Raw genomic sequence first — 22,916 nt, 5'->3', positions numbered from 1 at the left:
TGGTAGAATTGCCCCTGGTCTCCCCATATTGAAGATGATTATGTACTGATCCATACACCAAAACCGTTGTAGGAGATCTATATGATGTACAGTTAGTGTTAATAAAATGATTCACTCAGCAACTGCAACTGCAACTGTAACTGTAACGTGGCAGGCTGGAACACAGAAGGAAGCAGGATCCAAATGCAGCAGTAGTAGCCTACTTTTATTAAATAAACTAAAGACTAGACAGACTCAAAAACTCAGACATAGGGAACAGCACAACCAACATCAAGAACCCACAAACACTGAAACAAGAAACAGGGTTTAAATACAGAGACTAACAAGCTAAACAAGATAACAAGGGGGCGTGGTTAATCAGAAACACCTGGGATACTAATAAACTAGAAAAACTACAAAGGACTACAAAACATGACACAGAACAGGAAATAACTAAAGTCCACACAAGACAAGGGAAACACAAGACAGGAATCATTACAGCAACGTTATTCATAAAGACTACTCTATTATTATTCACACCAACGAAGTATTATCAGCACCAATCTTCACTAAATGCAGTTTTTATTTTTAAATGCCTGTTTAATGTCTAATCACGACGTGAGATGGTATTTATTTCGGTAAGGAAAAACATCAGTCTTCTCTTCAGTAATAACAAAGTTGGAATATTAATCTTACACTAGAGGGCAATAGAGGAAAAGCTTTCCTTTTTGTTGCCGTGGAAACGACACACGCGGAAAAAGTTTGTCCAGAAAGCTTTTTGTGGGACTTAAAAGATGAATTTAGAGGATTACTTTAAGTTGGTTTTCAAAGAACGGCCCTCATTGTAAGTATATCTAATTTATTACACCACAAATCTTGTTTTTGTATCTGTTACTCCGTTATGGCCACTGAGATTCAGAGTCGTTGAAGTGCAATTAACTGTAGTCAAAGCTTTGTTTGGGCGGATAAAGATAGTGAATTGCATGTAAGTTACTCAGAGATTGTTCAACCCTTTAGAAATAAGGCCGAGCAGAAGGATTTGACGGATATGAGTACAAACGTGATGCAACTTTTGGAGGTGCACGAGGAGTGCGCGAGCGTGACCACAGCACTGGAAGCGCAGAAAGAGGTGGTCGTATGAAAATAATTAAATAAACTACTGTATTTACATTTTCGCTGTTTCAGTTTGAATGAGTGTAATGTTTTCGTGCTCCATCTTGTGTGTGCTTTTGTCAGGGGATGCAGATGAAGCGGGAGAGTTTAAGAAAGAGAGGCGAAAACATGAAGAAAGAGGAGGAGAAGCTGAAGAAATCCATACTGAAATATAACAAGTTTTTGCAAGTAAAACAACATTCTAAAACAACTACTTTGATATGAATGAATAATATGTAAACTGACTTTTTGGAAACCTTTTTTGTGTTTTTCTTTCCCTTAAGGAAAATGATGCCAGGCGGTTGCGTGCCATAAAGAAAGCAGAGGCAGAGAGAGCTCAAATAAGACTGAAAGAACTGGAGATTCAGAAGCTAAAGAAAGAGAATGACGCCCTGCAGGCACGTAAAGAGCTTCTGGAGGAACGTGTCAGAAAAGCCATGTGCTACCAAGAGTTCCTGGAAAGAGCTGTAAAAATGTCTGGAAAGGTAGGCATTAAATAACTAGGTCTTTGCTGTTGTTGTGTCTGGAATGGGGAGAGGTACTGAAACAACTCAGAGAAACTGTCAAGCTGTCTGGACTCACCTGCCTCATTTGACTGACGAGTGAGACTTTCCACACTTTGAGAGTCTGAACTAAAGACTGTGTAGGGCAGAGATGGTCTGCTTGTACATTTATGAATTGCAACGCCAGGGTTCCTGCAGGGCATTTAAAAGTCTTAAAAGTCGAAATATTCAATACTGTGATAAAAGTTTCCACTAGCAGTAGCTCTGGGTAACACAATGGCAAACACAACTGCAAAGGTGCAAGTTTTGCTCCATCAGAAAAACTGAAGGCTGTGGGGTCTTCACAGTCGGCACCTCCACCTGAGATGTTGGGCTACTGATAAAACAGGCCCTTATGTTAACTCCCACTATTATGTGTAAAAAGGAAGAACACTGCTCTGGTGTGGAATTATTACTTTGTTTTTGAAATGCCAGTAGAATGAAAAACATAATGACTATCTGTCATTTGATCAGTCACATTACATCCAGTTATTCATGTTAGATTTGAACTTTTATTAATCACTGTTACATGTTTTAAGATGTTACATGTTATGTGTTTAGTATTTGTATATTTGCTTTTATAATATTATGAATTTTGATAATGGGTACGTTTGTTCTTTATGTGAATACAGTATTAATGTACATTTCTTCTTAAAAAATCTTACGTTTGATTTAAAAAAATGTGCAGCACCCCTGAATGCTCAATATGGCAACTGTAAACACTGGAGGAATGATAACTCTTTGTTTATTCCTAAGCGCACCAAGCCGCTTTGTCATCAGCTTAACTTTGTTAAAATGTTTTTATCACTCATCAGCTGAAAAAAAACATTCTGAAAGTGATTCTTAAGATATTGTTTCTCTGTGCCTTTATTATTATAGTTGTGGTGTGGACTCTGCTATTCTTTTATATTTAGAACAATATTTAGAACTATCCTATATCTTTATCATTATCATAATAGTTATCATCCTTGGTGTGAACGGGCCTTTATTCTGTGTGGTTGGATTTTCTGTTTTCTGAATGAGCCAGATGGGGTAACAAGAAAATATCTGCATAAAGATACTACTGAGTTTTTTTTTTATATTTGAAGACAAAACATGCATTTTTGAAAGTTTTTTTTTTATTATATTTGAATATTGTATAGTAATGTTACACTTTTTCTTTCTCTCCCCCCCCCCCCCATTTTTCTCATGACATTTGAGTTTGAGAATATTGGTCAAGTCATTGGCCGTCTTCAAGCACTCCAGTCCATTCACAAGGAACTTCTAGAAAACCAGACTGCGTTAGAGAAAGAGAGAGAGAGGACAAAGCGGGAACTGACACAATACATAAATAAACAGCGAACTGTTTTCCAGCACTGTAACAACCAACTACACCAGCGACAGACGCAGCTAGACAGCATACGCTTAGAAGCATACAAATGGGTAAAAACATACACACACACTTTTACAAAGGGTCAGTGTGTTAATGTACATACACAAAAAGACACACAGATGCCACTGTGGCACCTCTGTCTTTTGTACCGTTCTGTCTCCCAAGATTACAGATTATTCATGTATTCTACAGGAATTAAAACTGAAGCACTTCCGTTCCACTGCAGCAAAAGAGATTCTCTATTTTGCTCAGCTAAAGTCCACAATCCATAACATTTATCAAATGATCACACATTACAACAGAAGAGTCTCTGTGGACTCTGAGGACACCTTCAAGCAGTTGGAAATGGTGAATAATGTTTTGTTTGTCAAGTATTTGTTGCTGTTTTTTTTATTAAAACGAGGTACAGTAAAGTTATTAAAAGTCATCACAGCAATGTGTGATCAAATGCAGCATATGCAAGCTGATGTTTCACAACTGCTGTGTTGAATAAATTCTTTTTTTCTTCTTTTTTTCTCCAGATTCAGAACTATTTTCAGCTTATGGGAGCTCTAGTAGATGATGATCTAAAGTCCAACATTACGACAATGCCGAAACGAACTGAAGAAAATGATTGAGGAGATTAAGACCCAAGCTCTGAGGATGTACAGTACATCAACTGAAAATGACCAGATGTGCCTAAGCTAAATACAAATCATCATCTGATCAATCTTTTGACAGGATTATGCACTGGGGTGGGGAGGGACAGCAGGGATACTGTATGGAGATTACAAGGATGATTAATTTTAAGGGTTTTCCCTTTTAATTAATCAGTGAAATATTATCAAAGCATATTGCCCTCCTATTTCTATGGAAGCTTGTTTCCGCCACTGAATAAAACAATAAAAAAGGTAATTGCGTCTTTTTATCTCCCATTCTGACTTTCTTTCCCCCACAATTGCGAGTTTACATCTCACAATTCTGACTTTATTCTCAGAATTGTGATATAAACTGACAATTCTGAGAAATAAAGTCAAAATTTAAAGATATAAACTTGCGAGAAAAATTGCAGAATTGGACTTTATAATTATAATGACAAATGAAAACAATGGGTGTTCTGAAATCTGCTCAAAATATCAAACATATCTGAGTGGCCTACATACAAAAATCTGAGTAAAAGTATTAACAAAAGATGAATGTGAACACTTCTGAATGCTTCATGAGTCTCAGTCACAGTGGGCTTTATTGGTTTTATTTATCTAATAACATAGTAATAATGATGATTATCTTGCACTGTGCATTAGTTTCTAGTTCTCTCATTTTTTTTTTTTACCCTTTCCTTTCTTTCCTTTCTTGGGCTTTGCGCTGGCCTTCGTGGCCTTGCGCACACAGAAGCCTCTCCAGTGGGCCTGAATGATAGTGGCAGCTTGGCTCTGCATCTCTCTTTCTTTTTCCTGCTGTTTCCTCTTCTCCTGAGCCTCCTGTCGCTCCTTCATTATCTGGGAGTACTCCAGGTTCAAAACTGCAAAAAGTTCCTCCAGCCCTGTCAGCTCTGTCTTATCTTTCTCGTGCATGCTCGTAATTTCCTCCAACTCTGTCTAGACACACATATATACGTATAAAATCAAATACATGTATTCATAAAGACAACATACATTTAAATATTAAAATACATTCACACTGATGCACTGATACATTGAATGTTTTGAATGCAATTCATATACAATACTGTTCAAAAGTTTGGAGTCGGTAAGATTTAAAAAATACATAAAAATACAGCCATATTGTGATTTATTATTACAATTTAAAATAACTATTCTCTATTTTATTATTTATATATATATATATATATATATATATTTTTTTTTTTATGAACAAAAAATTTTTGACCGGTATCTGTAAATACATCTGGGAATGATATTGCATCAAACATCAGTTAAAGCCATATTAGATTAATGTCTACCTGTTTCTCTCCCATTTCAGCATCGTATTTCTGGATCAAGTTCTCTATCTCTGTTTCTACCTTGTATTTTTTCTGCAAATCAAAAATCAGTAACATTACAACAAACTAATCACTATACGCATGCTTCCTGTTTCATTAACTGGATGAGCCACGAGTGTGCACACCTTTCGTAGTTCCAGTTCGCTCTCTTTGTTTGCTGAAATCACATTATTGAACTGAGCTCTCAGTTGATTGGCCTCCTGCTGCATACGAGCTATCTTCCCCTCTGAAGTTTTCTTTTCTGATTGGCACTGTTTCTCAGCGTCCTGCTGAGTTCGGACAACAGACTCTTCCAAACCCTTTTCCATCTGATGCAGTGAGCTCCTCAGCTGGTGCACTTTATTATTCAACATGGAGATCTAATTAGGAGTGAAAGCCAGACAGAGAAAGAAAAGGGTGAAAAATAGAGGAGGACACATAGTTTGGAGAACTCATTAATCTGTCAAGATTCTGTCATCTGACTAATCACAACTGTTAACTTTTATAAAAAAAAATTCTCCTTATGGTGCTTCTCACCTTTGTATCCTTGGCTTTTATTGCCATTGCAACCTCTTTGTCCAGTGAGTCTATCACTGCCTGGTTGGCAGAGTCACGTAGACTGACTTCCAGCATCATCTCTCTGCGTTCTCTCTCCTCCGTAGGGGTTGTGAGGAGCCTCTCCAAAACGACCTCCCTCAACTCGCACAGGCCATCTCTCAGTTTCTGAGACCCCATCTCTCCCCCTGTATTAGGTTCTATCCGTTTTAGCACCTCCCTTGTGGTCGGAGTTGCCCTAAATAGCCGCACAATGTTACGAAAGGAATCCTGAATTGCTTTTGCTGATTTGGCTAGTTGATCCTTTTGTTCAAGACTCCCATCAAGCACCATAGCTTGGTACTTTTCTTCAAGTCTATGATGCTCTTTCAGGGCCCTCACCACCTCCTCTCGCAGGCTCGGGGAAAGAGCTTCTGGACTGTTCAGCAAAGTGCGGGAAAGAGTTTCTGGACAGTTCATCAAAGTGCGTAAAAGAGAGGCTATCTCCATCTTATCAATGCACTCATCTAGTACCCCTAAAATGAGCTTTGCTTCCCGAGATGATAGAGTCTTCATGGAGGGGTTGATGGTCTTTAAGAGGTCTCTCTTAGTTTTGTTTGGAATGCTGGCTGCATCTGATAGTCTCTCTTCAGGAGGGAGATCATCTAATTTTGAGCTCATCATTAGAGGTGTCTTTGATTGAGTAAGGGAGAGAAAACTATTCACACACCAAATAAACAGACAATATATCATCTATGGTGAAACATTACTAACAATATTGATTTTAAAAACATTTAAAACAAGATTTGAAAGACATTTAAATACAGAAGGTGTAAGTCTCCACAAAGTTGAAATGCAATTCATACAAAAAATACCTAAGTACACAAATGTTTTCATTTCAATAATAAAAACAGTTCTGAATTAAAATTCATTTTAATATGTAATACGTCACCGTGCTATTCTTTTTGGTCGAAATCCGTATTCACTTCATTAGAGTCAAACTCAAACTCTGTTGTTGTTTATACCAGTTGCCGTGACAACCGGCGTTGGCATGACATTCTTATATTTAACCCCTCCACTCCATTCAGTGACTTCCCACTCGACTCCAACAAAGAACAAAATTAGAAATCTCACTCATCGTTTAATTATACACGTGTATGAAAGAAAATTCATAAACCTCATATTATCAATGAATGAATTGAACATTTTGGCACAAGGGACATTTTTCAAATCGTGACTTTTATTGTGACATTTCAGCTGTTTTATCTCTGCGATCAAAAACGACACTGTCGTAAAAAGACGTAACGTCAGATCCTCCTGCTTGACGGCGTCGGTTCTTTTATTTAGAATGTTAAAAACGCGATTAAATCGCATTTTTCTGCATTATAAAGTTAAATTAGTTTATTACTAATTTAGAAAGCAGCTATATACCTTGCGCTTGCGATGGTATTTTAATAACAGCCGACGATAATGACGTAAACAGACAGGCTCTGTTAGTTTTTAATTCTGATTTGTTTAACTTAGACGTCTGTTAAAGTTAAATTAAAACACATTTTAGCATAAACGCGCTCAGTTGGGTGTTTGGGGACAATAAAGCGGTTTCTGTAACTCGTGTCGTGTAGCACAAGTTTCTCTGCAGCAGTGAAAGGTTAGTTTATCGAATATAGAGACTCCGTGTCCCCTAAAACCCGCGGTCCTCTCGCCGTTCTGCGGGATGGCGGACGGGGACGACGATGTGCCGCTGATTCTGACCTGGGACGATGCGACCAGCGGGCTGCTGGAGGAAGACGAGAGTGAGTATATGTGTCCTGTGCAATATTGTTCGGTCACCTGTATTTACCTGAGCTTTGCTGGTGGTAGAGCAGGACTGCGTACAGATCTTTAACCGGCTTTCAGCCTTCTTGTAAAGATCTGTCACCGGTTCAGCATCCTTCATGAATACTGTCAACGGCCTCTATCTCCTTGGCTTAGTCTGAGCTGTCAGATACTTTAGAGCAGGGAGTTTGAAACTTTTTCATTCCAAGGTCCGCAAATGTAATGCAAATATAGCCTAAATCCTGGCGAAGTAGCTACATATTTTCTAGTAACGTTAGGCTATAAAGAGAAGTATTTTAAGCGTGATATTATAACGACAACAACAATCGCTTTGATCTCTCACTGTTAACAACTAGTGAAGTCAATAGAACAATAGACCTATAAACACCATTTATAAAATTCTCTGAATTGTCTACAGACTCCCTGTAGTTCCCTAGTGTCCCAGGCAGAACCGACATTTGACAACTTCTGCTGTTGGGTGTCAGTTAATTATCAGTGATTAGCACTCTTACAGACATGTTGATTATTAGACTTCGCTGAGATATTACAGGCCTAGCTGTTCTACATGAAACCTGCTGATCTTTAACCCCCAGACTTCCATCATGTGACAGTGGATACTAGCAAAGATGGCCATTTATATAGTGTGAGTTCCAAACACTGACTCTAGAGGGCTCGGCAGTCAAACCTTTTCGTCGTTGTTGACTGCATTATTGACATTGCTAATGCGCTGAGAGATGATTTGTAGGCCTTCTGCATAGGCACAATTTACGGTTTTAGTAGAGCTAAAGCATGGCTGTTTTCCCCCCATACCGCTTTATAAAAGCTTTTCTAATGTTGAATTTAATTTCATCAGTGTGTGCCAGCTGTCATCAGTGGCGGATCTTGTTATAGAGGGGCTTGAGAGTGCTAGACTTAATCATGATGTCATCACACCAAATATCTTTTATGTTCATGTTCATGTGAAAATAATAATTGCACCCGCGACTTGTTTTTTGAAAAAAAAAAAAAAAAAAATTCTAATGATTTTCAAATATTGTTTAACAAATTATCTACAACATTCAGATAAACAGATATCAGTAGTATTTATTCATCAAAACACTAAAAAATATGTTTATGAAGTAAATCAAGTTGGCTTGACGGCCATACATCGGAAGCCAGTTTTGTTGAATATAACATAACTGTGTTACGTGTGGCATTTTTCACTAAACAGATTTGACATTGGATACAGATACACTATTGCTTATAGTGGTATTTGGCATATGTTGTTCTTAAAGGGCTAGTTCACCCAAAAATGAAAATGCTGCCATTATTTACTCACCCGCATGTTGTTCCAAACCTGTATGACTTTCTTTCTTCTGCTGAACACAAAAGAAGATATTTTGAAGAAAGTCGGTAACCAAACGACTGATGGACCCCATTGACTTCCATAGTAGTAAAAAAAAATACTATGGAAGTCAATGGGGACCAGCAACTGTTTAATTACCAACCTTCTTTAAAATATCTTCTTTTGTGTTCAGCAGAAGAAAGAAAATCATACAGGTTTGGAACAACATGGGGGTGAGTAAATGATGGCAGCATTTTCATTTTTGGGTGAACTAGCCCTTTAAGGCATCTTTACACAGCTGAGTTAAGGCTACTATGTGCCTGCTCAAAATTCAGTCTTAAGAAGCAATTTGGCATAAAAGCCAGACTAAATTATGCCTGCTCTCACCCAGCTCAGCCCCTAGAATCAAAGTTGTAATTTTGGTGTAAAAGTATTTACTATGCCACCTCTGAGCAGCATTAAACCTTAGACTTAGGCCACTTTGAAAGTACTTCTGTGACACATTTGCACTTTGCAGTGTAAAGTTAAGGAAAATAATCGAATTAAAAGGCTACTTTACACAGCAGAGTTAAATATGTGCTGTGTCTGCTTAATTCTGTGTAAAGACCAGACATAATGCTGCATAAGTATACAGTTGAAATTGCTTTGTAAATGCATTTATGCCACTTCTGAGCAGCATTAAAAAGTCTATGTAAAGACACCTAAATGCCACTTCAGAAGCGCATGTGTGACACCTTCGCAGTGTAAATTTGGCATAAGTGTTCAGAGCTGTAGTAAGAGTCATTTATAGATTGAGACTTTTGGTGTAGGCTAAGTGGTTTAAAATCACTGGGGAGATGCTGCACTCTAGTGCTATTGTGTGGTATTGCATTTTGGTGAAAACATTAACAAACATTATGTACATTTACATTTACATTTATTCATTTAGCTGACGCTTTTATCCAAAGCGACTTACAATTGCTATATATGTCAGAGGTCGCACGCCTCTGGAGCAACTAGGGGTTAAGTGTCTTGCTCAGGGACACATTGGTGTCGCACAGTGGATTCGAACCCGGGTCTCTCACACCAAAGGCATGTGTCTTATCCATTGCGCCACCACCACCCTTATGTGAATCAATTACCAAAAGACTATTTCTGTTCTGTAATTCTTTTGGGGAAGGACACTGTGAAGTACTTTCACTTTAAGAGTGAAGTATTCCCAACCCCAACGATCGTGTTCAAGTGTCCAATGCAGCAGCATACCAGCTTTTGTACATCACACACACACAGACAGAGGAGTTAAAATGCTGTGTCAGCCTATGGCAAATACAACGGTGTTTGTGGCCCCCTCTCCACTCCCATCTGGCACACACACAGTCCATGGCCTTGTGTCAAAACTGTGTGGGAGTGATGAGAGCTGGACGCGTGAATATTTTGAGGACATGAATGGAAATTGTAGCGCTCTTTTTGGGATTTGACATGTTCCTTTAGTTAGCCAAGAAAATTCTTCATTAAGAAAAAACAACGTAAGGACACAGTTTGTCTTTTTGGTTCCTGAACAGCTGTCTCTGAATTTATGAGGAAAGAAGCTGACGTGAATATCAGATGCCTTCACTTCCTCATTCTGCCTCAAGCTGCTATCTCAAAATGTTTGTCAGTGTCATGGTGAAGATTGTTTGGATATTTTAAATCTCTGGTCTTTAGTTCCGCTTTGTGTTTGAAGGAAATCTGGAACTGGACTGAAAAGAAAACTGCTATCAGTGCTGTCTCTCTTGTTCGCTCTTGCTCTGCCAGGAACTTATTGATCAGACAGACACAGAGCAAAACCCACACTGTTGTTGTCACGTGCGCACTCCATAAGAGCTGTTTACAATGAACTTATCGGCAACTCATTCAATCAGCTTGTGTTTGGTCAAACTAAAAGCTCTTACTGTTTGTGATTTAATCGGTAAGGCCAGGCATATTTACCAGGCTATGGCCTGACAGATCGTTTAAAAGGGTGTTAGTGGATTAATGTTATATTCATTGCTTACAGAGAAGCAATGGTAAGTATAAATCGAAAAAATGAATTGAAACTTTTGACTTCCCTCTGAGTCAAATGAGGCTCTCAGCTTGGTAGATTTGTTCAGCAGTACCCTCAATCTCAAAGGACTGCTGCGTTTTTGAGCTTGGAGAAAAAAAGGACTAAAATGGACACTGTATATAGAGGATGTAGCACTGGAAACAGAAGATGACACGGAAGAGAGGAGGCTATGACAAAGAGACTGAAACCGAGCTGATGGGGTTGGCCGGAAAAGGGACTAGTGTCGGACAAAGCAACTCTAAGATTCTGAAGGACATTCTCACTGTGTTTGGGACTGATGCTTAAGAAAATCCACTGGACTATCTATTCAACTGCTGGGTTACACTGTGATCTCTGAACCATCAACAGCGTCTCCTTCCCACATATCCTCTGAAAGAGAGGGGAAAGTGCAGAGTGGAATCCTTTTGGAATATCTAGCTATTTGGGATTCAACTGTCCAGTCAGTGTTTTGGGAAGCAGCTCTGAAGTGCATTTGTTCACATTTTATTCACATTTGAATTTTTTCAGTATTTGATTGTCTTTGAATATCTAAATCTTGTTGATGTTATTGAAAGCTGCCCTAATCTAATTCTTCACTTTTCTGTAAAATTGTCTAATCAAATTTTTTTTTAGAAGCAAAACTTTGTGGGATCCTCATTTGTGGATATTTTTTTATGTTTTGCCAGCGAAAGAGACTTTTTTGTGTAATCTATTTAGTTATTGTTAGCATAGAAACACATTATTAGCAATTGTTTTTCGTCTTTCTTAACAAACGTTACAATCAAATGAATGTATGAAGGTGCAGAGAGAGATGTTTAGAGTTTTAAAGTAGCGTTTGGCCTGAATTGACTTGAGTTTTCCTGGAATCCGTGTCGTCTTTGGAGGAATCGTGAGCATAACCACTGGATTCTGTTCTGCTTTCGGACCGTTGGCCACCGCAGCTGGCACAATGAAACTCGCATGTTCGAGTCCATTGTTTATAATTAACCCTTGCAGTGCTAAAACTGCTTGACCAGTGACATGCTCTCTGTCTGACTACTGGGACGTGGGGCCGATCACAGGGGCTGCTATGGAAATCAGTAGTGTGGTTGACAACATGACTGGACTAACACATGATAGGCCAGTCCAAACATCCTCCTTCTGCCAGCAGTTTCCATCTGTCGGTATGCTAATGAAATGTGTTGATCAACTGGCTTAAAACCTCCTCTACCTACCTAGAAGTTAATGCTTATTTTATATTGAGAAATCATTTTTACTATATATTTTTTTCTTTCTCTACACAGATGGGGCAGGAAATCATGATGTTGTGAATAATGTTGTCATACCGACCCCAGGAGCACCAGACCCCAGAGCCCAGAATTCTTTGCGGCAGAGTTGGGAAATGAACTACCAGGAAGCAGCAATATACCTGCAGGTCATCCTTTGAACTCCCAATGAAGCACCTAAATAGACGCAGATGATCACAAACACACACTCAGGGCTAATAATAATTCTCCCATTTGTCTGTGTTTGTCCTCAGGAGGGAGAGAATAATGACAAGTTTTTCACTCATCCGCGAAGTGCCCACGCGCTCAGCGCCTACCTGTTTGCTCACAATCACCTTTTCTATGTGATGGAGCTGCTGACTGCGGTGTTACTCATGCTACTGTCCCTCTCAGAGGCCCCTGCCGTCCCCTTCCTCCGTTTGGACGTCTATGTATGTGACTTCTACTTGCACTGTGTGCATACACTACCATTTAAAAGTTTGGGGTCGGTAAGACTTGACAAGAGAAATGAATTTGTTATTTAGCAAGGATGCATTAAATTGATCAGAAGGGACAGTAAAGACTTCTACATTGTTACAAAATGATTCTATTTCAAATAAATGCTTTTATTTAGAAATTTATATGAATTGAAGAATCCAGAATTCTTTTTCGTTTTCTACTAAAATATTAATCAGCACAACCGTTTTCAAAACTGATACTAATAAGAAATGTTTCTTGACCACCAAATCAGCAGACTGGAGTAATAACTGCTGAAAAATCAGCTTTGCCTTCACAAGAATACAGAAATTACATTTTGAAATATATTAAAGCAGGAAATGGTTATTTGAAGTTATAATAAAAATAAAATGTAATAATATTTCACAATATTATGCTTTTTACTGTATTTTTATTTCAAATAAATGCAGCCTTGGTGAGCATAAGACACTTCTTTGGAAAAACATTCAAAAATCTTACCGAGTACCGACCCCAAACTCTTGAAAGGTAGTGTATGTGTGTAAACCCAGTATGGCTTTACATACATCTCACACACATACATCTCTAAAAATGTTCTATTCTATGAACCAACGGGCTGCTCACATGGTCGTATGATTGACTGCTGTAAATAAAATGTCATATGAATAAATATTTATTTTAATAATAGTAATATCCTATTTATTATTTGGTTATTTAAATATGTTTAAAAATAGGAAAATAGACGTGCTACAGTTGGATTGCTTTTCTGTAATGCATTTTATCTCTCAAAATGATGGATGTCATTTTAAAAAACAGCAGTTAATTCGGCCGGGTATTTTTTACGTGGGTTTTGGAAGAAAAACAGACATTCTGGATTCGGACGGTAATAAAATCACAGACTAGTCCCTGTAAATGTTGAACATACCTTATGTCCCCATCAGAAACAATTTCCATCCAGACAGGGCTTATGCCTTTGTTATTTTTTTTTTTGTATGCTTGTGGATTTCGATTATATGAATAAGACTTTAAAAGTGTGTATTTTTGTTCCTGTCAGATTCACGCGACACTGGAGTTATTGGCATTGGCGTTGGTGGCATTTGAGTTGGGTATGAAGCTCCGATGGCTTGGCTTTCACACCTTTATAAAGCATAAAAGGACCATGGTGAAGGTGTGTGGATTTTGTAATAGACTATGTTCATTTAAAATGGTTTATGTTTTCCTCTTTGAATCGGCATGCATCGTAGATTCATATTCACAGAAGTTCAGCTCATGAATCCTGTTATCCTCTCTTGATTTGTGTGCTTTTCAGACATGTGTCCTGTTTCTTCAATTCATCGAGGCGATTGTGGTCTTAGTCCGGCAGACATCTCACCTGCGTGTGACGAGAGCCCTGCGACCGATCTTTTTGGTGGACTGCCGTTACTGTGGAGCCGTTCGCAGGCATATTATTATTATTATTATTATGTTTTATAATCATTTCTAAATTATCATTATTAAATTAAAAGTTTACTACTAGTAATAATAAAACATTGTTTGTTAAACATTGGTGTTTTTTATGCTGTTGCTGTTTCTGAGATCTTATAAAAGCAATAAGCTGCTTGAGGTTGTGTGTTACACAGATTTTGCCTAAAATCAACTTTTAGGAAAATTACTGTATAGCATGTCCTTGACCGGATACATTGTAGTGATATTCTGACGCTCTATCTCTCTTTCTGTCCTCCCTCAGAAACCTGAGGCAGATATTTCAGTCTCTTCCTCCCTTCATTGATATTCTTCTGCTGTTGCTTTTCTTCATGGTCATCTTTGCCATCCTGGGATTTTGCTTGTTCTCAGCCAACCCAGCTGACCCGGTTAGTGCATCACAGTCACACACTCACCTGTGTGTTCCAGATGTTTCTCTATCTCTCACATACATAAAAACTCTCCCTGAGACCGGATGACTTCTCTTTCTCTCTACAGTATTTTAGCACACTTGAGAACAGCATTGTGAGTTTGTTCGTCCTTCTGACCACTGCGAAGTAAGTATGTAGCCTCACTGTGGGGCACACATCCTGGCTAAGATAACATGACTCTGAGTCTCAGTGGGGTTGTTTCATGTCTTCCTGTAACTGAGCTAGTAATGCAAATGTTATCAGTTCAAACCCCTGGAGTTTTTTTAACTAGAGAATTTTTCAGATCCCCTTGAGCAACGTACTTAACCACAGGTTGCTACAGTCAGACTGTCACTGTTAAAAATGTAGTAATAGTCAATTTCAATGAGAAAGTGTTTGCTAAATGATTCATAGTAAACTATCCATCTATAAAGACCTCAGTTTTTCCATCTTTTTTCTTCACTAGTTTTCCAGATGTGATGATGCCAGCATATTCCAAGAATCGTTGGTCATGCATTTTCTTCATTGTGTATCTGTCCATCGAGCTCTACTTCATCATGAATTTGGTCAGTAATGAACAACATCACATCTGTTTGTTATAATGTATTCATTTTTTGGAAATGGTCTTTTGGGGCAGTGTGAACTAGCCTTTACCTTGAGTTTGCTATTCTTTTTTGCCTCTCAGCTTCTGGCAGTAGTTTTTGACACCTTTAATGGAGTCGAGAAGATGAAATTTAAATCTCTGCTTTTACATAAGCGATCTGCCATCGAGCATGCCTTCCAGCTGCTGCTTAGTCGGCAGGTGAGATTTATACAGATAACACTCTTTCCCATCTCTTGGTTTTTTACGACTGTTTTTTAGCCTTGTGTACTTTGTGAAGAAAGTGAATGTGATAAATCTGCATGTGTGTCTTTTATTTAGAGGCCAGATGGAGTGTCTTTGAAGCAGTTTGATGGACTGATGCGATTCTATCGTCCACGAATGACTGCACGGGATCGTTTTCTCACATTCAAAGCCCTCAACTATTCAGACACAACCATGCTTAGGTACACACACACGCTCATACTCATGCACGAGTGCATACGCTCACATTCTTTTGATTATTTTAACAGATGATGAGTTTTTAAGGTGTATTTGTGCTTGTGTTTTAGTCTCCAGGACTTTTATAAGTTTTATGAAGTGATTGGGCTCAAATGGAAGGTCAGATTTCACACACCGTCACATGATGATTATACTCTCAGCGTGTATGTTAAACCCTCTTGAGCCAGAACATCTGGTGTGTGTGTGTGTGTGTGTGTGTGTGTGTGTGTGTGTGTGTGTGTTTGTTGCAGGCTCGACGGAGTGGGGAGTACTGGTTTGATGATCTTCCTCGCACAGCATTCCTCATTTTCAAAGGTTTTTAAGGCTTCCTTGTCATTTAAATTAATTTGGTATTAGTTACAGTATTTTACACGTTAAAGATCTGCTTAGAATGATCAGGTACATTTATGATTAGTTGGCATCAAATATTTTTCTTCCGTAATACTCTTTATGATCATTATTCTTTTTTTTTTTTAACAGGAATGAATTTACTTGTGAAATCTAAAGCTTTTCAATATGCAATGTGTAAGTTATATTTCTTAAATATTTTGTTGTATGCTCTACCCCTTTAGATATTAACATGCAATACCTGATCAGAATATATACTCCTTTAAACCCATTGGCTTCTGGGTTAATAGAAAAATTTGTATTTTAAAAATTCATATTTGTCTGATATTCTCCTTGTACCTCTTATATTATTATATACTGTACCGTTCAAAAGTTTGGGGACTCTTATGCTCACCAAGGCTGCACTTATTTAACTAAAGATATAGTAAAACAGTATTGCGAAATATTTATATATTGTGAAATTTAAAAGAACCATTTTCTATTTTAAATGTAATTTATTCCTTTGAAGGCAATGATGTATTTTTATTCTAATATGATGATTTGTTGCTCAAGTTGAAAAGAACTGCATTTATTTGAAATAGATTTTTTTTGTAACAAAGTGAATGTCTTTACTCTAACTTGTGATCAATTTAATGCATCCTTGCTTAATAAAAGTAGGCCTATTCATTTAGTTTAAAAAAAAATAGTCTTACAGGCACCAAACTTTTAAATTGTAGTAGTGTCTTGCACTTGCACTAAATTCGTTCCAATATTTCTAATAATACTGTCTGTTTTTCATTATTGACCTGTAACAGATCTGGTAGTAGCAATTAATGGCATCTGGATCCTAGTGGAGACAAACATGGTAAATGGTAAGATCTGCTTGAGTAATGTAATGTAACAGTAGGACATGCAGTGCAGCTGTGTTGCAGTTCTAGATAATTCTATGAATTCACCATTCAGAAACGCTTGTAAACAGAGGAAACAGTTTTCTCTGTGTGAACCCAATTGAATTTGGCTCTCAGGGAGCTCTTCTCTCCCCACAGATGGTGTCTCATGGACTCATGTTGTCCCCTTGAGTTACATTATTTTCCTCACAAGTAAGTGGAAATTGTTTCAAATGAAATCAAATGTAAATGTCTTAATGAATATGCGTGCCATTTACAATTATTTTTTAATTCCCTGCTGATGTGTCTGTGGAATGAAGTTTATGGAATTGAGGTCTTGTTGAAGATCACAGGCCTTGGTCCAATGACATATTTCAGCTCAGGATGGAACCTGTAGGTACACACACGTACATTCATATAAGCACTAACACACACACACACATATGCCTCATTGCTGGGTGTGTGCTTCTATTTCCAGCTTTGATTTCTCAGTAACAGTATTTGCCTTTCTGGGATTGATTGCTTTGGCCTTTGACATGGAGCCGTTCTACTTCATCGTGGTGTTGAGACCTCTTCAGCTCCTCCGGTGTGTGTACTTATTTTTGTGTTTTGACGTCTTTTGGTTTGCATATAGTTGTAGTTATTCATTTGATTTTTGTTCTCCCAGAAGTGTGAGACTGAATTGAAAACCTGAAATTCAAAATCAAAAACCTAGTTCAAACCTCTCAATAAACAAAAATGTTTTAGGCTTGACATTTTTATGTATTCAACTTTCACTCAAATTGTTATCCTGGTAATGTAATTTGTGCATTATATTAAAAACCAATCAGTTTAGAAAAATGCCAAATTTTTACCTCACTGTAGTGTAATAACTTTTTTAAGATGTGTCTTTAACTCTGTCATTTTGTGTGAATCATTAAATATCTTTTTTATAATTTATATTTTCATCAGTCATAGCTGATATAGATAGAAACAGATATTTTCCTTTTTAACAGAGTTTCATCATTTTTTTCTTATTTCTTGTCAAGGTTGTTTAAAATTAAACAGCGCTATCGGAATGTTCTGGACACAATGTTTGAACTGTTCCCGCGTATGGCCAGGTACAGAAATAATAATCCATTTCAGCTCATTACTCACAGATGAAGGATCTTCTCTCATAACACTCTCTCTGTCTCTGTAGTCTAGGTCTGACTCTGATTATCTTCTATTATTCTTTTGCCATCGTTGGAATGGAGTTTTTTGCTGAGGTTGTTTATCCGAACTGCTGCAAGTAAGTCCCTTTAATCATCACCTTTTGCAAAAATCAAAACCGACTGAACATCACCTTGAACTTATGCAGTTTATAAATGTAAGATGATCTACTACTGCTGTCCTGTTACATAATGAAAGAATAGTTCACCTCGAAACGAAATCATTTACTCAGCCTCGTGTTATTTCAAGTGCGGTGTGTGCAACACAAAAGAAGACATTTTAAAGAATGTTTCTGAAAGTACAACGTGATCAGTAGATGTCAAGCTACAAAAACGATTCTCACTGAATAGTGGTGTGTTTAATGGTATGTTCTCTGTCTCTCAAAGGAATAGCACAGTTGCTGACTCGTATCGCCAGATAAATGTGACCATTGGCAACCGAACCGTGCTGGAAGAGGGATATTACTATCTCAATAACTTCAATAACATCCTAAGCAGCTTTGGTATGTGCAACACTCACAAATACACACTCCGTCTCACTTCAGTATATAGCTTTGTGTAATTTGTATCTGAGTTTTTTTCTCTGCCATGTTTCAGTCACTCTATTTGAGCTAACAGTGGTGAACAACTGGTACATCACAATGGTGAGTGTAAATGCACAAAAACACCTGCTGTTTATTGGAATTAAATGTCAGTCAGCAGATTGTTGTGTATCTCCCCATGTCATTGTAAACAATGAACATTACATTGTTTGAAAGTGTTGTTTTAAATGTGAAGTAATGCTAACATCTCTAAGTGTTTGTGCAGTGTGTGTGTGTGTGTTTGTAGCAGAAGCCTATTGATCCTATGAACCAGTCAGTAAATGAGCATCTGTCTGTCATTTGTAGTTATTGAACCCTTTGAATCCTGTTTTCACAGGAAGGTGTGACATCAGAAACTACTCACTGGACTCGCCTTTATTTCATGACCTTTTACATTGTCACCATGGTAAGGGATTGTGTATGTCAGTAAATCAGGGTTATTATTCCTAACTAAAACTAACAAATTTCAAATAAACTTTCAAATAACAGAAATTATTTTCATATTTTTAGTTTAAATAAAATAAAATAGAATAAAAACTAACGAAAATTAGAATAGTTGTCTTGAAATTCTACCTAATTTTTTTAAAACTAAAGCTGAACTAAAACTAAAATGGATAAAAATAAATAAACCAAAATAGTAATCTTAAAGAAAAAAAAAAAATTCACCAAAGCTAATAAAAACATCTAAAAATTAAAATAAAATAAATATTGATATAAAGAATAAAATTAATATTAATAAAAACTGTAATAGTATATACATAATACTAAAATAATACTGCTGGAAATAATGTGGACATTATTTGTTTTTCACATGAAGATTTTAGATTGAAATGTATAAGGAACAGTGTACATTTTAAGTGGGAGGAACTGGTTTCTTTTAATTATTTAAAAAAAAATGTATGTCATCTAGTTGCTGAATTAATATTAGACAAAAAGTGCATGTTTAATACTTGTGCAATTATTGATACTTTGCACGTGACGTCAGTTGTACTGGCTGGCGGGCAAGAATGTCATTCTCTAGCAACGAAAACCAGTAAACTAATCAAGGATCTTGCCAGGACGTTGCCAGTTTTAATATACAAAAGTTGGTGTTTTGAGGTGTACACGACATGCCAGATTGTTGTTGTGCGATTGGATGCACTAACCGCGTTTGTTGCCCGCCAGATATCACGTGACTGCAAAGTATCAATAGAATGATGTTGTTTAAAATGATTTTAGAATGTTATTAAACTGTAGAATGTCACACTACTGTAATCAGCTACCCATGTCTGTATGTGTTATAACCTGATTTAGTGATCTTGATATTTTCTCACAGCTCTGTGTTGTTTTGAGTGTAAATGCCTGTGTGATTATGTGATGCAGGTAGTCATGACGATAATCGTGGCCTTCATACTGGATGCATTCGTCTTCAGGATGAACTACAGTCGGAAGAACAGAGAGCCGCTGGATGACCCAGAAGGTTCTGAATGAGTCCTGTTCAACCAATGACAATGAGTGTGACTGGGATCTATTTCACTGAGATCTAATACTGAGAGTGTGTGTGTGTGTGTGTGTGTGTGTGTGTGTGTGTGTGTGTGTGTGTGTGTGTAATAGATGAAAAGGGGATTGTATTTGACACAGAGGTGTCTCAGACTGAAGCTCTACAGATTCTGGACTTGTATAAACACACACTGGGCGTCACCAACCTAAGCTCACTGCAGGACATGTGTGTGGCTCTGGAGCGAAGTGGGGTGAGTACATGCACACATGTACGCGCAGTCTATGTTCAGAGCATCGAATTGAGTTTTTTCATTAGACTGATTGAACACTAATGGATCATTTTGTCTTTGCTCACAGCACTCCTCATTAGTATTTCAGGGTCGAAGGTCACGTACCAAGAGTGACCTCAGCATGAAGATGTATGAGGAGGAGATTCAGGTACTTAAACCACACATATAGAAACACATGGAAAAAACACACTTTTGAATTTGCATAAATGTAGCATTGTGGTCATAAAAAGTGATGTGTTAACCAGATTTCTTACATTAATTTTAACCTTTTATTGAAAGTTTTATGTAAAGCACTCCCAAACGGTTCTCTTATTGGATCAGAAAATTAAATCATGAAAGTTTGAAATTGTAATATATCAGACAGCTATTTATAGAAGGATATGCCCAAGTGGAAACTAGGAAAGTTTTGCAAAAGAAAAATAAATGTTAGCTAAATGTATTTAAATGAAATCATGGTCTGTTGTGCTAAGCTATACTGTGATGTATTTGGCTCAGAATGACCCCCCTTTTTTAAAAACAGACATTTCCAGATAGGCATTGGTATGTTTGTGTAAAGTGGTTGTTTCTTTTTGTCTGCAGGAATGGTACGAGGAATATTCCAGAACAAACCTTCAGCCTGATGAGACATTCCACAGAGAACTGGACAGCCCTGAAGCCAATGCCTCAAACAGCATTAACTAACACACCCTCTGAACACTGCACCAGCGTTACCTAACACACTCACTCATACCTCTGAGGGACCGTAAGACCGTCTTCCTCCCATCGATGGAAAGCACAGGTGTTCCCCATGACCACTACATTCTCCCTCCTTCCACATGGAGACCCATAGAACTCCTTTACTTAAAGCCTTATTCCCCAAAAAACCTTAAGGTTCCATGGCCAATCAGGGAACCTTGCAGGCCAATCACGTGACATGCACTAGGTCCAGGAACCTTCTTTTTTTCTTCCATAAAAATGCACCTCATGACATTTGCCTTTTGATGGGTAGACCCTGAATGATTCAGACTCTCTCATGGATTTGACAAATGGAGCACAGTGATTGAATGTTTCTGTGGGAGATGAATCGGAACTGAATGTGAGGATTTTAGCACTAAGTGTCTTTCTTCACAGTCTGAGGTATTGCTTAACCAACAGATAAAAGATTATAGTAATAAACTAATGCTGTTTTTAAACTAAAGCTGCTTTTTGCTGGAACCTTTGGACCTATAGAGAGGCTTATTATTTTGTTGTTATATATAAATATATACAAGCAGATTGAACATATGTCAGATGCAGTTAAAGGATTAGTTCACCCAAAAATGAAAATTCTGCCGTTAATTACTCACCCTCATGTCGTTCCAAACCTGTAAAAGTTTCGTTCATCGTCGGAACACAAAAATATTTTGACACAGAATTTAAAATTTTGGGTGAACTAACCCTTTAAGAGTCAAGCATTTAAAAATTTTTTTTTTAAATACATTCACTTATTCACTCAATATGGGCTGGTTTCCCAGAAGTGGACTGATAAATGTTAGAAACCCAGCCCTGGACCTTTCAGTACATTCAAACCACATATAAAAAATATTTTATTTCCTTTGTTTGGAGTCAGTATTGTTTTAGGCATGAATGAGAGTAATTTTACAGACCAGTTCAGATAAAATCTAGTCAAAATCACACTTTTTATTCCACCTACAGTCTGATTCTTTTGTCTTTCCAGAGTAAATACAAATGTTTAGAAATCCAAATTTTCTTTTGTGTAAAACCATAGGTGACAAAGGGAAACCATTTAGCCTTACTTATGGATTTTTGCACAGTACTTCAAAACTGTTATTTATTTATTTACATTGACTTAAACAAATGTTCATGTACATCTCTCTTGTTTGCTGTACTATTTTATATTTTATTAGTTATTTTTTTAATGCTTTTAACAGGGTGAATGCATGCAAATCCTCATATATTATTGTTTACTCTAATGTCTAGAGCATCTGACCTGGAGTAAATCATAAATGTGTTTACGAGGGTCAGTGATTTCATCCCAGTTGGTTGTTTATTTTGCACTGTAGGATGTGCAGCCATGATGTTCCAAACACAAGGGGACATGATGTATGTGTGACATCAAACCACACCAGCTCCTCTAATACTGTAGGATTTACCTGTGTTTCAGTTCTCTGTTCTTGTACCTTTGTAAATGTATAATAATGACAGGTCTAGTAAATGATACATTTTAATGAAACTTTTTTTATTTTTTTTATTTTTTTTGCAATTTGTTTCTTAATAGTTGCTTTTATATGTATAATGTGAGTTGGCTCGTCTTTGTAATTGTTATCATGTTTAATCTCATTTGGACTAAAACAATGTATCTTTTTACATTTTCAGGTAAATGCTTTAGTCCAATGAAATCGTACTAATCCGGTTTTTTTTTTTTTTTGTTTTTTTTTGCGAAATAGAACATTTTCATGGGCAATAATAAGCTAGTCATTTCGCGTAAGGGCGAATATTTCCCCACGGAAATTTCGCAACTAACGTTAGTTCGAGTTAGTCACGCGAATTCGCAGCGTGGAAAGTGGCTTGCGTGAGCTTTCATACACTATTGATTTCACTCATGTGACTACCTTAACAGACATAAAAATTCGATTCTATATTTACCAAAAATAATTTCCTTGGGCGTTTTGCACATGCTCTGAAATACATGCTCCGATTTTTCATGTATATTTATATTTCTATATTTCGACAAACATGTATAGGCTACATGTAGCTCGACTATGCAAAACTCGCTGCATTAGGCTATATTTTG

The 22,916-nt window shown here is 37.3% G+C and overlaps 3 protein-coding genes across 9 annotated transcripts; 2 read left to right on the top strand and 1 right to left on the bottom strand.

The window, feature by feature from the left end:
* The first annotated feature begins 440 nt into the window (after nucleotides 1-440).
* Nucleotides 441-3,917, top strand: cfap73 (cilia and flagella associated protein 73). Its single transcript, XM_079870510.1, has 7 exons — nucleotides 441-823; nucleotides 997-1,108; nucleotides 1,216-1,320; nucleotides 1,416-1,616; nucleotides 2,874-3,095; nucleotides 3,238-3,393; nucleotides 3,567-3,917. Exons 1-7 carry the CDS (start codon nucleotides 774-776, stop codon nucleotides 3,660-3,662), a joined length of 942 nt encoding a protein of 313 aa, XP_079726636.1. The 5' UTR covers nucleotides 441-773; the 3' UTR covers nucleotides 3,663-3,917.
* drc10 (dynein regulatory complex subunit 10) lies at nucleotides 3,896-7,966 on the bottom strand. Of its 3 annotated transcripts, none has more exons than XM_079870502.1 (5): nucleotides 7,380-7,966; nucleotides 5,543-6,232; nucleotides 5,152-5,385; nucleotides 4,988-5,059; nucleotides 3,896-4,622 (listed from the first exon to the last, which is right to left on the bottom strand). In XM_079870502.1, exons 1-5 carry the CDS (start codon nucleotides 7,473-7,475, stop codon nucleotides 4,341-4,343), a joined length of 1,374 nt encoding a protein of 457 aa, XP_079726628.1. In that variant the 5' UTR covers nucleotides 7,476-7,966; the 3' UTR covers nucleotides 3,896-4,340. The 3 variants fall into 3 exon arrangements, with proteins under 3 accessions (XP_079726628.1, XP_079726630.1, XP_079726629.1); XM_079870504.1 differs by lacking the exon at nucleotides 7,380-7,966 and adding an exon at nucleotides 6,492-6,567 and having other exon boundaries at nucleotides 5,543-6,257; XM_079870503.1 differs by lacking the exon at nucleotides 7,380-7,966 and adding an exon at nucleotides 6,492-6,560.
* tpcn1 (two pore segment channel 1) lies at nucleotides 6,810-22,487 on the top strand. Of its 5 annotated transcripts, XR_013821192.1 has the most exons (27): nucleotides 6,810-7,332; nucleotides 12,003-12,133; nucleotides 12,239-12,415; nucleotides 13,492-13,605; nucleotides 13,747-13,877; nucleotides 14,164-14,287; nucleotides 14,397-14,455; nucleotides 14,775-14,874; nucleotides 14,994-15,110; nucleotides 15,231-15,355; nucleotides 15,461-15,509; nucleotides 15,641-15,704; nucleotides 15,870-15,914; nucleotides 16,532-16,588; nucleotides 16,763-16,816; nucleotides 16,924-16,996; nucleotides 17,082-17,189; nucleotides 17,632-17,703; nucleotides 17,784-17,873; nucleotides 18,181-18,296; nucleotides 18,391-18,437; nucleotides 18,712-18,780; nucleotides 19,737-19,833; nucleotides 19,968-20,104; nucleotides 20,211-20,291; nucleotides 20,723-21,403; nucleotides 21,556-22,413. XR_013821192.1 is itself a non-coding variant. In XM_079870493.1 (26 exons), the coding sequence occupies exons 1-26, from the start codon at nucleotides 7,254-7,256 to the stop codon at nucleotides 20,822-20,824; spliced, it is 2,418 nt and encodes an 805-aa protein (XP_079726619.1). In that variant the 5' UTR covers nucleotides 6,810-7,253; the 3' UTR covers nucleotides 20,825-22,487. The 5 variants fall into 5 exon arrangements, 4 of the variants coding, with proteins under 4 accessions (XP_079726619.1, XP_079726617.1, XP_079726618.1 ...); XM_079870493.1 differs by having other exon boundaries at nucleotides 20,723-22,487; XM_079870491.1 differs by having other exon boundaries at nucleotides 7,121-7,332; nucleotides 16,742-16,816; nucleotides 20,723-22,480.
* Nucleotides 22,488-22,916: the final 429 nt, after the last annotated feature.

This window comes from Squalius cephalus (assembly GCF_949319135.1).
Source record: "Squalius cephalus genome assembly, chromosome: 5".
In the NCBI taxonomy this organism is placed as follows: domain Eukaryota; kingdom Metazoa; phylum Chordata; class Actinopteri; order Cypriniformes; family Leuciscidae; genus Squalius; species Squalius cephalus.
This window is presented reverse-complemented; position numbering and strand designations above follow the sequence as displayed.

Bases quoted from the DNA above. Each gene is read 5' to 3' on its own strand.
- cfap73 (XM_079870510.1), top strand. From the start codon at position 774: ATGAATTTAGAGGATTACTTTAAGTTGGTTTTCAAAGAACGGCCCTCA. The intron at 3,096-3,237 runs GTAAAAACATAC...TGTATTCTACAG, and splicing joins GCTTAGAAGCATACAAATGG to GAATTAAAACTGAAGCACTT. The intron at 3,394-3,566 runs GTGAATAATGTT...TTTTTTCTCCAG, and splicing joins CCTTCAAGCAGTTGGAAATG to ATTCAGAACTATTTTCAGCT.
- drc10 (XM_079870502.1), bottom strand. From the start codon at position 7,475: ATGAAGGATGCTGAACCGGTGACAGATCTTTACAAGAAGGCTGAAAGC. The intron at 6,233-7,379 runs GTAAATACAGGT...ACTCAATCAAAG, and splicing joins CTACCACCAGCAAAGCTCAG to ACACCTCTAATGATGAGCTC. The intron at 5,386-5,542 runs GTGAGAAGCACC...ACTCCTAATTAG, and splicing joins TAAAAGCCAAGGATACAAAG to ATCTCCATGTTGAATAATAA.
- tpcn1 (XM_079870490.1), top strand. From the start codon at position 11,789: ATGGAAATCAGTAGTGTGGTTGACAACATGACTGGACTAACACATGAT. The intron at 16,817-16,923 runs GTAAGTGGAAAT...TGTGGAATGAAG, and splicing joins TTACATTATTTTCCTCACAA to TTTATGGAATTGAGGTCTTG. The intron at 17,704-17,783 runs GTACAGAAATAA...CTGTCTCTGTAG, and splicing joins CTGTTCCCGCGTATGGCCAG to TCTAGGTCTGACTCTGATTA.